This window comes from Diospyros lotus, chromosome 12, assembly GCF_014633365.1.
Source record: "Diospyros lotus cultivar Yz01 chromosome 12, ASM1463336v1, whole genome shotgun sequence".
Lineage (NCBI taxonomy): Eukaryota > Viridiplantae > Streptophyta > Magnoliopsida > Ericales > Ebenaceae > Diospyros > Diospyros lotus.
Genome location: NC_068349.1, coordinates 13389949 through 13404443, shown reverse-complemented (window position 1 = coordinate 13404443; position 14495 = coordinate 13389949). Strand labels below are relative to the sequence as shown.

The 14495-nt window shown below is 32.8% G+C and overlaps 1 protein-coding gene across 1 annotated transcript; it reads left to right on the top strand.

Annotated features, from left to right (window-relative positions):
* Nucleotides 1–7514: 7514 nt before the first annotated feature.
* LOC127787503 (protein FAR1-RELATED SEQUENCE 5-like) lies at nt 7515–8657 on the top strand. The gene is made up of 2 exons (XM_052315564.1): nt 7515–7665; nt 7720–8657. Exons 1-2 carry the CDS (start codon nt 7515–7517, stop codon nt 8655–8657), a joined length of 1089 nt encoding a protein of 362 aa, XP_052171524.1.
* The last annotated feature ends 5838 nt before the right edge of the window (nt 8658–14495 follow it).

The following is a 14495-nucleotide window of genomic DNA, read 5'->3' as shown; positions in this document are numbered from 1 at the left end:
TAAGGTGAGGGGAGGTGTACTCAAAAGCAGAGTCTCTTTTGTCCGATTCCATCTCACTGTGAGTTTACAGTCAGTCACAGTGCTAAGAGATTTGATTGGTTGAGTGCCTGTTTTTCTTTTTCCCGAGAAGAGATCCAAAAGCAAAGCAAAGCAAAGCAAAGCAGCAAATTTGAGATAGTTTTTTTTTTTTTTTTTTAGCATTTTTCGTTTTCATTAACAAAACTTTTGAACCTTTTCAAAAATCAAAGTTTTTGAAGTTTTAAACGGATTAAAAACTTATTTTTATTTTTTAAAAAGAAGTAATAATCGCAAATTAAATTGGGCACTGGTGCAATGCAAATAATATAGGGTCCAAAAAGTAATAATGGCAAAAAATTACATGGGAAAGAGAGAGATGGGATGATCAAATTCCGAAGGGCAGCCACATGCAAGCACTAGGGTGGGGGGCCAAGTCTTATCCTCATCTGCCAACGGTAACACAATTTAGGGGGTGGTTCCACGTGCTTGACACGTGCCGGATTCCCCTCGCGTGCTTATCCAAGCCCTATTCTGTCTTTTGCAGTTCCAATGTGATGACCTAGTTGTGGCCCAACGAACTCCTCCCTCGCCTCTCTCCCGTCAATGAACAGCTAGAGAAGATGCATCATGCATGTGGTGTATATATATATATATATCCAACAATCAATCCAAACAAAGCTACCGTCCGCCCAAAGACAATGCATACGAACAACATTTCAGGCCGATCCCTCTCACAACTCCGTACTTTTTTTTCGTTATTCTATCATGTGCCAACTATATATGGATTATTTCAATAAATATTTTCCCATGTATATATATACTTATTAACATTAATTGTATGAAATGAAATGTTATTTATTCAGCATTTTTATATTTGTATAGCATCCATATCACATACAAATACAATGTTAATTATTATTTCAATGGAAGTCAAAATTAGCAGGTGGGTGGTTGAATTAAATACAGAAAATATAATTGCTGATCTTGCTTCCAATTATTAATGACTCAAGGAGAGCAAGGTTACCACGCTATTCATTTCGTGCCACGTCTCTTCGATTTAATTAGACCTTTCATCAGCAGAGCAGAGCAGTTGTGTTCTTTCTTTGGTTTAATTATAATAAACCATTAGGCCAAAGCATATTCGTTGTCAACCAATAAGTTACATGCAAATACATACATACATATATATAAATAAATTAACAGTACTGTCCACAGAAGCGGCCAGCTGAGACAACTACCCTCACCTTCTTCTTTTTGTTTTTAACTAAAAATTATACTTATGATAAAGAGACTGGCGTTAGAAGCCTTCCATGTTTTGCCCTCGAATTTTTTTTTTTTTTTTTTTGGAGTCATTTTAAATTTTCTACGTCTCTAATTTGGGGTTCTTTTGCTACTTACTAAGCAAAGAAGATTGAAGTGCTTAATTAAATCCTATTACAAGCTAATTAGACCTTAGACCCATTAACTAATTATATATAGATAACCTTAAAGTTAACAAAGTCCAATTCAATCTGAAATAGCTACTACCATGCACAATTTAACAAGACAGACAATTGTAATTAATTAGTGAGCATACATAGGAATTCCGAGCTAACTAAATTCTCACAGGAGAGAGAAAATGACTAAAACAACTAAATATAGTGTCTTGTGTATAATAAAATTAATTATATGTGAACTCATCATTAATGGTTCATGCCATGCTTATTCTTGTAAAGTATTTAATTTGCTCGCTCAACACCACCTATTTCATTTCATTCATTTGAACAAGCAGCATAGTCAATGCCCGGACGCATTGACCTTCCAATTAAAGATTCAGAAATTGATGATTAATTATTATTATTGATGCAACAAGCCAAACCCACCGCCCATTATTACGAATTGCGCCAAGTATTTAGCAAGTAAATTATATGTCAACCGGACAAAAGTAATAATTGAGTCTGGATTGGATCCTAGATGGTCAACTCTTTAGAGACATTGATTTACGGCTTGCTCGAACCAACCTTATAAGGTGGTCACAATGCCATATATTAATTACTGCAAATGAAAAGAATGAGTAGCTTTATGTTGTCCCTCTTATACATTTTATTTAAAAAAATGTAATTCTCAATTAAATGATGTGAATTTAAAAATAAGATGAATGGCCAAATGAACTGACATGAATGCCACATTTTATTTCTCTTTAAATCTTTTATTTATTAAACAAGATATATGGAATGAAATATTTAATTAATGTCAATTAATTAAAAGTTTAGTACCTTCTACAAAGTAAATATATATTATTTGTATTCAAGATTATTACATTTTTAAAAGTCAAAGTCATTTATGTGAAAAGGCACATTAACAATTAACAAACTATATTAATAGAAAATAGATGATGGTATAAATTAATTTTAAACAAAATTAAAAGTCTAATGTTAGTATTTGAAAAATTAAAAATTCCATAAAAAATTTAAAATTGGTCAAAATGTGGGTTTTTTTAGTAACTAACAAAAAAAGAAAGAAAGAAATGATTAACTTTTGACGACGCCTAGTTCACAATGCTAAAAAAAACTTATACAAAACCATTCATAGAGATGATTAACGTTTCTTTAGCAACTTTGATCACGTCTAGTTCGTAGTTGGCTTTCCAGTTCACAGAGCATTCCATCTATTAATGGAGTCTGATCATGATGAGCATGGAAATTAATTAAGTTGAAGTCTTCAAGAAAGGCAGAGTCTTCCCTTTGAGAAACTGGTAAATAGTGGTAATAGAAAATGATGACGATGAAAGAGATGAAGCTTTCCATAACCTAAAAAAAAAAAAAAAAAGGTGATGAAGCTTAACCTAACAAAAAGAAAGAGATGAAGCTTAGAAACTGTCAATCGCTTTGATGCAACTGACCTATACACACACACACACAGAGTAGACGGCAGTTTTTAATTTTAAGTCCTTTTCGTTAATGAAATGGATCTAATAATTAATAAAAGCTGGAACATGCATGGGGACAAAACAAAAGGCCAAGTCTACTCAGTACCCCCCCATGTGATAAGCACCCAATTATATATTAAGCCCTCTCTTCCCGCTTTTGGGGCTGCGACTCTCTCAGCAGCTGCATTTATATATCCGGTAGGGAAACCGAGGTGAATCGTTCGCATATATATTAGCTAGCTTTAATCCAACTGTAAGAAAAACAATAAAAAACAATATATTAAGGTTAGTTTAAGACTGGCTAGAGACAATTGAAGATGAAGCATCCACGTGATTGATAGTGATCCATTTGGAATTAATATATATATAGCTCGTTATCAGTTAACTAATTGCTTAATCTAATCTGCTGTTAGAAGTGCCAAGTTTGATCCAATATTTGGGCCAACAGTTTCCTTCCACACAGTGCTGATAGAAGATGCTCACCAGCTTCCTGGCTGGCGGACGACCTCTTTGTTGTCTCCGAGTGCTTAACTAGTTTAAATACACACACACACACACACATATTGTGATATGGGTTTTTGCATAAACTTAACTCTTTGAAAAATATATTTTTAAGCTGAGGAATATTGATTTGTTTTATTTTAGAGGAATTGATTTCACATTAATTGATACAATGATAGCTTCATCCACTAAATATTTTTATAATTAATCAACCCCGGCCGATAGTTACATTTGTTCACGGCCCCAGACTGGATTTTTGTCGATTAATTAGGTCCGTACCTCTCATTTGAAGGTTAATCCTGAAAAAAAAAATGCCAATTCCCCGGCCCATATATACTTCAAATTAACATATATAACTCAATATCAATTATATATAAACCATGTATAAATGTTTTTTATATATATGAGTTGCAGCACGAAACGGATATATATATATATATATATATTTTGCAGTTCGGATATTTGATAGCTAGCTTAGGGTAGTTTGTTTGGTGGTTTGATCATGTTGGATCGTGCTCTTTGGGGGGCCTCTGACTTAGGGTTTTCTTAGTACATTTTCCCTTTGTGTGTCTGCTCCTATGACTTTGAATTTGTCCTATTTGAATTACCTTGCAGTGTACTTCTTTCTTTGTACTTGACTTGATGTACATAATATAGTCAATCACATAAAAGGATTAATTGTGAATAATGTATGGCAAGTGCTAGTTAATTCATTTTCTCTATAATTGACATTAATTTTATTAGTTTGTACCTTTCCTTTTCCTTCATGCATGTTAATTAATTTGGACTAGGTTATGTCTCATCGTGGGGATTAATCCCTTCTTTTAATTTAATCATCAACAGTGACAACAAGCCCGTAATGCTTCCTCAGTGCTGAGAACATATATGGTGAGAGAGAGAGAGAGGAGAGAGAGATCACCAATAATTAATTCTAAAAGTTAATTGTTGTTTGTCTGTGTAATATTGTTGGAACAATACCCTCTTAGGTGTCCTTTATCTTGGGACTATATATGTTCCTATATTTGTCTATTAATTTCTCCTTATGGGGAGTACTATATAATTAATAATCATTTAACAAATGGATCACATCCAGCAGCACTGACTATATATTTACTTAACTCCATGGAGACACCATATATTAATGATCGTATATATGTTTTCTTTTCTTTTCTTTGTTTTTTTTTGGGGGTGGTGGGGGTTAGTTTATTCATCCTTCTTCTCTAAGAAACAAAGACAAGCATGTGTTTGTCTATGCTTCAGGACTCAGCCGTTATATGTTTCTTTCCCATTAATTTTAATTAGCCATTCAGCCTAGCCTCACTGCGGCCATCTTCTTGTCGATTGAGATTTGAGTGTTTTAAAGTAATTAACTAATATATATATATATATATATATCATTTTGGGAATTGGACTAATTATTTTTACTTTTGTTATCATCTGAACGGCTATTAGGTTAATAACATTGGATAAACAACGATTATAATGATAGACTCAAAAAGAAAACACCTACTAAACGACTTTACTAAATAATATTCTTTATTTCTAATTAATTTATCATAATTTTTCCAGTTATACGGATAATTAAACAAAAGCGAAAAAGTTATGACAACCTCTTGTTCCCTTCACTTGTTTTGCAAGCCATTTGCCCTACATAACTATCAAAATATATATACAAATGAAGAAAACTATAAAAACAAATAAATTCCCTAGAAAAGGGGGAGGTTTTGGACTCGGCCCATGGCAAATTAGCATTTTCTTGATGGGCCTGATTAATTTGGCCCAGTAATTCTCCTTCTCAGCAGATTAATTCACAAGTGTCGCTCTATATAGACCACCAATACCAGGACACAAGCCAGAGCAACCTAACTTCTTGCAACCAAATCCTAGTCCAGAGTATATTTGTCACACACAATTATGTAGAGAAAAATTATATAATAACAAAAAAAAAATTGAATTTATATCTATTATAAAAAAAAGGGAAAAAAAAGATATTATAAGTCCATAATCGCGTCAAATTGTGACATTTGTTTCTATAAAAATATTGTTTTCATATGTGCATTATCACTAAGATGAGTGTGATATTTGGATTAAAAAAGAATCAACTAAATTTTTAATTATAATTTAACTAAAAGGTCACCACATATTTTTGTTAACATGCTAATTCTTGCTATGCTATTTTTGTAAAAATACTATAGGGGTGATACGTTCTACATAAGTGCAAGTCAAAAATATGGGATTGTAAATGAAAGCCCATTTTTAAGGGGGTGTCACTTAGTGATCTTAGTTTAAATGTTTTAGTCAAATTTAAAATAAAAATCACTACTGGCACAATGATAAAGATTGCTTGTCATTTATGTTCAGTAGCATGAAGTTTTTTTCTAGTGTTTTTTAAAACAATAATGTTATGAGTTAAAAAAAAAAAATTAAGATCTGACAATGCCTATATTAACAACTATATAATTATAATAGGGCTAAATTCATAATTGACGAAAGTCAAATGTATAAAAAAAAATTTGTACTTTTCACAGAAAAAAATATTTTTGACTATTCAAACAAACTAATTACATTCTGCAGCCACTTTTATGTAAAATACCAAAAATACCCTTAGTGAGATTTTAAAATAGAAAACCCATACTGTTCTTAGCTTCATTTACCAAAATATCTTTATTTCTTTCATATAACCTTTCTTCTCTCTCATCTTTCCACATTCACGTTACTCTCTTTTTCTCCCTTGTCAAACTATCCAAACTCAGTCATTCTTCATATATTCAATCTTTTTGCTTGTTAGATCATTCAATCTTCTTTATCAATTGCAGTGACCTCACTGAAGTCCCATTCAACAAGTTTCTTTCTCTCCAACAAACAATTTAACCCAATCTCAAGGTATCTATTCAATTTGTATTTGTTTTATTTTTTTAAGAATAATTTTTGTGTTCACATTGCTTATTAAGGTTGTGTAGAATGATTGTAGTTGTGAACAGAACATATTTTGATAGACATCATTCCAAATCTGCACTAATTTGAGTGAAAAAAAAAATTCAAAATTACACATCGTTAACGGGTTTTATGGGTGATTAGGGTTTAGTTGATCGGGCTTAGTAGGGGAACAAAGCCTGATCGGGCTTGTTTTGGGCACAAAGCTCGATCAGTCTTTATGGGACACAAAGCCCGATCGGACTTTGTTCCCCCACTAAGCCCGATTATGATTTTTGTTGCTCACAAACTTGATATGGTTTTTATATATATTATTTTTAAAATAATATGAATATTTTGTTAAATAATTTGATGTTATATATGAGTAAAATAATATAATTAATATAATATATTTAATATTATCATATTATTTAACAAAATTTGACTTCTTAAGCATTTGTGCCTAAATGTGTTATGTTAAAATCCTCCAATATTTTTCATAAAATTTTTAAATATTTTTCATAAACTACATATTTAGCTACATAAGATTGTTGTTGGTTTATAAGTCAAAAATCATGTTTAATTGTACAAATCATCTCTTTAGAAAAAAAAAAATAAAATACAAATCTCAAAAAGCAAATAAACTTACTTACTAGTTATGATTTGGTTTAATGAGGAATTGAACCCGATTTGGGTGTGTGTGGGTTCGTTGCATCTATGGTAATGGTGAAACTAATTTTTTCCTCCTTTTAATCTTGCAGCAATGGATTTAGTGCAACTAGTCATTGTGTGGAACAGGGAATGAAATGATAATAAGTACATTGGGGGTAATAGGATGTGTGCGGGAATCTATAAAAATATGACTTTTACTCAATTGGTTGAGATTGTGTACACGGTAACGGAAATTAATAAAACAAGGTACGACATCACCATTTATTTTCTAACGGAACACTCAAGCGAACTTCCAGTTACCAAGTTCCCTATCAAGGATGACTATGGTGTCAGGTTTATTATGTGTGATGACAGAAAATATAAAGTGATGTATGTTGATATGATTTGTAAAGATGTTGGAATTTGTAACCTACGTAGTGGTGGTAATCAAGATTCAAGTGTTTCCATTCCATTTACATCCGCACGTAGTCCACTGCAAAATAATGATTTTGGTACATATGGTATGGCTGATTTGTCAGATGACGCTGCACACATGGATGATGATTGTGATAATAAGACTGATGATAATAGTGACGATAGCAATGGTGATAATAGTGATGGTGGTGATGATAAAAAAGGAGTCAGTCTAAAGTACCCAGAAGTAAGATTTTCAGGTTCATAATTTGAGGACAACCATTTACAAAGAAACTGGATCGTTCCTGGTGTAGAAAATTATGCAATTGAGGAAACAAGACCTGAAGTGTCGATTCCATACCAGGGTGATCTTTTACACATGGGTGCACTCTTTAAAAGTAAACAGGAACTAATTTTAGCATTTAGACAATATTGTGTTGATGTGAAGATGAACTATCGAGTCAAACATTCGTGCACAATTCGATTTGAGACTGGTTGCAAGGATGTGAACTGCAAAATTATGCTTTGTGCAAGATGCAGACCTGGTTGTTCGTTTTGGCATGTGAAATTTATGCCGAGTCACACGTGTACTCCAGACGTCTACGATTCACATTTTCGAAGTTTGAAGGCTATTGTCATAGGAAGTTTGTTCTCAGAAAGAGTGGCGAGTAGTGAATATACACCTAGAATGCTAATGGGGGAGTTGCTGGAGCAACATGGTATGCAGATTATGTACACTAAAGCTTGGATCTCTTTACAACATGCAAAGAGACTTACTTATGGTAATGCGGATGAATCATATCAGCAGCTACCCTCATATTTTCAAATGCTAAAAGAAACAAATCCTGGAAGTATCATGGTAATAGAGATAAATGAAAATAATGATTTTTTATATTCATTTTTTGCATTCGGAGCTTGCCTTTATGGTTTTCGGTCTTACATAAGATCGATTGTTGTCATTGATGCCACACATTTAAAAGATGAACACAAATGGGTGATATTCGTTTCCACTTGCAAAGATGGTGAGGAAATGATTTATCCCATCGCTTTTGGATTTGGAGATAATGAGTCTGACAGATCAAGGATATGGTTTTTGACGAAATTCAGAGAGGCTATCGGAGTGCGAGAAGATTTAGTCATCGTTTTCGATCGTCACCAAAACATTGCGAATGCGATGAGCCATGTCTTCCCTTTTGTCCCACATGTCTTTTGTTTCTTCCACCTTAAGCAAAAACTTGAAGAAATGTTGTAGACAGCCAAAAGATATGATGACTGCATTCTACTTTGCAGCATACAGCTACACCACAGTAGAGTGTGATACATACTTTGCAGAAATACAGTCGATGCATCCTCAGACTCATCTGACATTGATGGAACGAGATCGAAAAAGTGGTCACGTGCATATTGTCCAATAAGAAGATATTTCATGATGACCACCAACATTACCGAGTCTCTCAATAAATGCATGATGAAAGCACATCGGTTGCCTATAACAAGTGCACGTGAATTTCTGAGACATATGCTTTAGAAATGGTTTAGTGATAGGTGTGCTACAACTGCCAAACTGAAAACCATTGTGACCTCCGCTGTAGTGGCACATGTCAACTTGGCGCATGCCAAAACATTAGATCGAGGATGTCGTGTAGTTCCTGTAATACAAGAGAACAAATATCTCATGCAACATGCAAAGGAAGATGATGGGATAGTTGACATTGTTGCGAGTACATGCAGTTGTCGCAAGTGGGACATTGATCAAATGCCATGTCTTCATGCAATTGCTGCTAGCAAGTATCATGGTTTGACTTTTATTTGCGTATTATGTTCGTAATTTAGTGTGATATGTTAACACTATGTGTTTCTTTGGCATATGCGACAGTTTCATGAAGGTGCAATACCATATGTTTTTCCATTCATATTACACTACAGATTGGGTCAGACGCGCATATGCACCTCCTATTAATCCTCTCCCTTACAAGTCCGCTTGGGTTCTTCCAGCGTACATTAGACAGATAGTTATACTCCCACATGTACAAAGAAGACAATCGAGTAGACCGAGAAATGGTTGGATTCCTTCCATAAGGGAAGCTCGTCGAAGAAAAAAATATGGAAAATATGGTGAACTAGGACACAACAGTCTTGGTTTCCCTAATGAATGGACTTCCTCCATTAGAGAGTCGAGCACAGCCGCTATTCCAGAATCCAGGGACGCTGCTAGGGCCTATGCAAGGGTAAGCCGAAAATGCAGCATTTGTAAAAAGACTAGACACACTCGTCGTCAGTGCCCTATACAGTTGTCAATTCCAGGTGATGATAATATTGGCAATGATAAAAACAATCAATAGACATGAACTCATTCAGGTTATCAATAGTTGTTAGATCGTTTGTGAAAAACAAAAAACATGTTTTTTAGTCCCAAAGTGTTAGTAGAATTTTTACTGACCATATATCCTTTCTGTTTCAGCAATGCTCAAAAATCATTGGCACGATACAAAAAGGATGACAACATCAATCAAATCTTTTTTTGTCTGGGATTCAGAAATGAATATTATTTTTTACATTAATATTTGAATTGAGATTTATTCATATTTGTAATCTTTCAGTTTCCATCACCTAAACTCATAATTAATGATTGATAACTTGTGTTGTAGTATGTTGTTGAGCAGAGAACTAAGTATATAATACAGTTTCAATGACTCAGAAACAAGGGAGACTTTGCTAAAAAAATTTCAAATATGAATTACTATCAACATTGGATCAAGATGATACAATGATAATACTCAAAAATTAGAGTGTAATTTCTTAACAATCATTATTATTTCAGACTACTAATGGGAAACTTCAAAAAATTAAATAACAAGAAAAACAAATCGGGCTATGTGGCCCACAAAACCCGATGGCCGGGTTTTGTGGGTCACAAAACCAGGCCATGTGGGCCACAAAACTCGAAAATAATTTTTTTAATTTTTATTTATTTTTCTTCAAATTAGTGTGTTCCATTAGCACTAAAATGATGTTTTTTTTTATGTTTCTTAGGTAAACCCAAATGTATATATCACAACAATGTCATTCTTTTTCACTTTGTGTGAGGATGTCCATACACCGTCAACACAACCAACACATGATCAATTATTTTCTAGATAATAATATTGGACAAAACAAAGATAATAATGCTACGACTAGTGGGAAACATCAAAAATTCAATTACAAAAAAAAAAAAAAAAAAATTGGGCTATGTGGCCCACAAAACCTAATGGACGGGTTTTGTGGGCCACAAAACTCGGCCATCGGCCCTTGTGACCCACAAAGCCCGAAAATGAAATTTTTTAATTTTTCATGATTTTTCTTCAAATTAGTGTATTCCATTAGCAGTAAAATGATGTCTTTTTATGTTTCTTGGGTAAGCCTAAATGTATACATCACAACGTTATTATTTTTCACTTTGTGTGATGATGTCCATCCACCATCAACACAACCAACACATGATCAATTGTTTTGTAGCTAATAATATTGGACAAACCAAAGATAATAATGCTATGATAATAAACTTGCTAAAAAATTAGAGTGTAATTTTTAACAATCATTATTATTTGAGACCTCTAGTGGAAAACTTAAAAAATTCAAGTGCAAAAAATAAAAATCGGGCTATGTGGCCCACAAAACCTGATGGCGGGGTTTTGTGGGCCACAAAACCTGGCCATTGGGCCTTGTGGCCCAGAAAGCCCGAATATGAAATTTTTTGATTTTTCTTGATTTTTTTTCAAATTAGTGTGTTCCATTAGCACTAAAATGATGTCTTTTTATGTTTCTTGGGTAAGCCCGAATGTATATATCACAACAACATCATTATTTTTCACTTTGTATGAGGATCTCCATCCACCATCAACACAACCAACACATGATCAATTGTTTTCTAGCTAATAATATTGGACAAAGCAAAGATAATAATGCTAGGATAATAAAGTTGCTCAAAAATTAGAGTGCAATTTCTTAACAATCATTATTATTTAAGACTACTAATGGGAAACTTCAACATATTCAATTGCAAAAAAAAAAAAAAAAAACAATCAGGCCATGTGGCCCACAAAACCCTGCCATCAGGCCTTATGGGCCACAAAACCTGACAATCGGGCTTTGCAGTCCACAAAACCTGAAAATAAATTTTTTTAATTTTACTTAATTTTTCTATAAATTAGTGTGTTTCATTAGAACTAAAATGATGTTTTTTCATGTTTGTTGGGTAAGCCCAAATATATATATCACAACAACGTCATTATTTTTTACTTTGTGTGAGGATGTCCATCCAACATCAACACAACCAACCCATGATCAATTGTTTTGTAGCTAATAATATTGGACAAAGCAAAGATAATAATGCTATGATAATAAACTTGCTCAAAAATTAGAGTGTAATTTCTTAACAATCATTATTACTCGATGCTACTAATGGTAAATTTCAAAAAATTCAATTGCGAAAAAAAGAAAAAATTGAACACCGTGGACCACAAAACTCGGCCATCGGGCTTTGTGGCCCACAAAGTTCCACAATGAAATTTTTTAATTTTCTTAATTTTTATTCAAATTAGTGTGTTCCATTAGCACTAAAATGATTTTTTTTTATGTTTCTTGGGTAAGTCCGAATATATATATCACAACAACGTCATTGTTTTTTTTTTTTTTTTCAAAATTTTATTTTTTGAAGTTTCTTATTAGTAGTCTCAAATAATAATGATTGTTAAGAAATTACACTCTAATTTTTGAGTAAGTTTATTATCATAGCATTATTATCTTTTGCTTTGTGCAATATTATTAGCTAGAAAACAATTAATCATGTGAAACTTAAAAAAATACAATCGCAAAAAAAAAAAAAAAAATAGGGCAATGTGGCCAACAAAACCCGATGGTCGGGTTTTGTAGGCCACAAAACCCAGCCATTGGTCCTTGTGAGCCACAAACCCGGCCATCGGGTCTTGTGGACCACAAAATTCGGCCATCAGGCTTTGAGTTCCACAAAATCCGAAAATGAAATTTTTTAATTTTTTCTTATTTTTCTTCAAATTAGTGTGCTCCATTAGCACTAAAATGATATCTTTTTATGTTTCTTGGGTAAGCCCGAATGTATATATCACAACAACGTCACTATATTTCACTTTGTGTGAGAATGTCCATCCACCATTAACACAACCAACGCATGATCAATTCTTTTCTAGCAAATAATATTGGACAAACCAAATATAATAATGCTAAGATAATAAACTTGCTAAAAAATTAGAGTGTAATTTCTTAACAATCATTATTATTTGAGACTATTAGAGGGAAATTTTAACAAATTCAATTGCAAAAAAAAAAAAAAAATCAAGCTGTGTGGCCAACAAAACCCGATGGCCGGGTTTTTGCGGGCCACAAAACCCGGCCATCAGGCTTTGCGGCCCACAAAACCAGAAAATGAAATCTTTTAATTTTTCTAGATTTTTCTTCAAATTAGTGTGTTACATTACCACTAAAATGTTGTCTTTTTTATATTTCTTGGGTAAGCCCGAATGTATATATCACATCAACGTCATTATTTTTCACTTTGTGTGAGGATGTCCATTCACCATCAAGAGAACCAACACATGATCAATTATTTTCTAGCTAATAATATTGGACAAAGCAAAGATAATAACGTTATGATAATAAACTTGCTCAAAAATTAGAGTGTAATTTCTAACAATCAATATTATTTGAGACTCTTAGTAGGAAACTTCAAAAAATTCAATTGCAAAATAAAAAAATAAAAAAAATTGGGCTATGTGGCCCACAAAACCCCATGATCAGGTTTTTGAGAGCCGCAAAACCCGGCCATCTGGACTTGGGGGCCACAAAACTCGGCCATCGGGTTTTGTGGACCACAAAAACTTGAAAATAATTTTTTTTTTATTTTTCTTCATTTTTCTTTAAATTAGTGTGCTCTATTAGCACTAAAATGATGTCTTTTTATGTTTTTTGGGTAAGCCCGAATGTATATATCACATCAACGTCAATATTTTTCACTTTGTGTGAGGATGTCCATCCACCATCAACACAATCAACACACGATCATTTGTATTCTAGCTAATAATATTGCACAAGTCAAGAATAATAATGCTATGATAATAAACTTACTTAAAAATTAGAGTGTAATTTCTTAACAATTATTATTATTTGAGACTACTAATGGGAAACTTCAAGAAAATCAAGAGCAAAAAAAAAAAAAATCGAATTATGTAGGCCACAAAACCCAGCCATCGAGCATTGTGGCCCACAAAGTCCGAAAATGAATTTTTTTAATATTTCTTAATTTTTCTTGAAATTAGTGTGTTCCATTAGTACTAAAATGATTTTTTTTTTATTTTCTTGAGTAAATCCGAATGTATATATCACAACAACGTTATTATTTTTCAGTTTGTGTGAGGATGTCCATCTACCATGAACACAACCAACACATGATCAATTGTTTTCTAACTAATAATATTGGACAAAGCAAAGATAATAATGCTATGATAATAAACTTGCTCAAAATTTAGAGTGTAATTTTTAACAATCATTATTATTTGAGACTAATAATGGAAAATTTCAAAAAATTCAATTGCAAAAAAAGAAAAAATCGGGTTATGTGGGCCACAAAACCCGGGCATTGGGCTTTGTGGTCCACAAAGTTCGAAAATAATTTTTTTTTTCATTTTTCTTGATTTTTCTTCAAATTAGTGTGTCTATTAGCACTAAAATGATTTTTTTTTTTATGTTTCTTGGATAAGCCCGAATATATATATCACAATAACGTGATTCTTTTTCACTGTGTGAGGATGTCCATCCACCATCAACACAATCAACATATGATTAATTGTTTTCTAACTAATAATATTGGATAAAGCAAAGATAATAATGCTATGATAATAAATTTGCTTAAATATTAGAGTGTAATTTCTTAACAATCATTATTATTTGAGATTACTAACGGGAAACTTCATAAAATTAAATAGCAAAAAAAAAAAAAAAATGGATTATGTGAGCCACAAAACCTTGCCATCGGGCCTTGTGGTCCACAAAACTCGGCCATCGTGCTTTGTGGCTT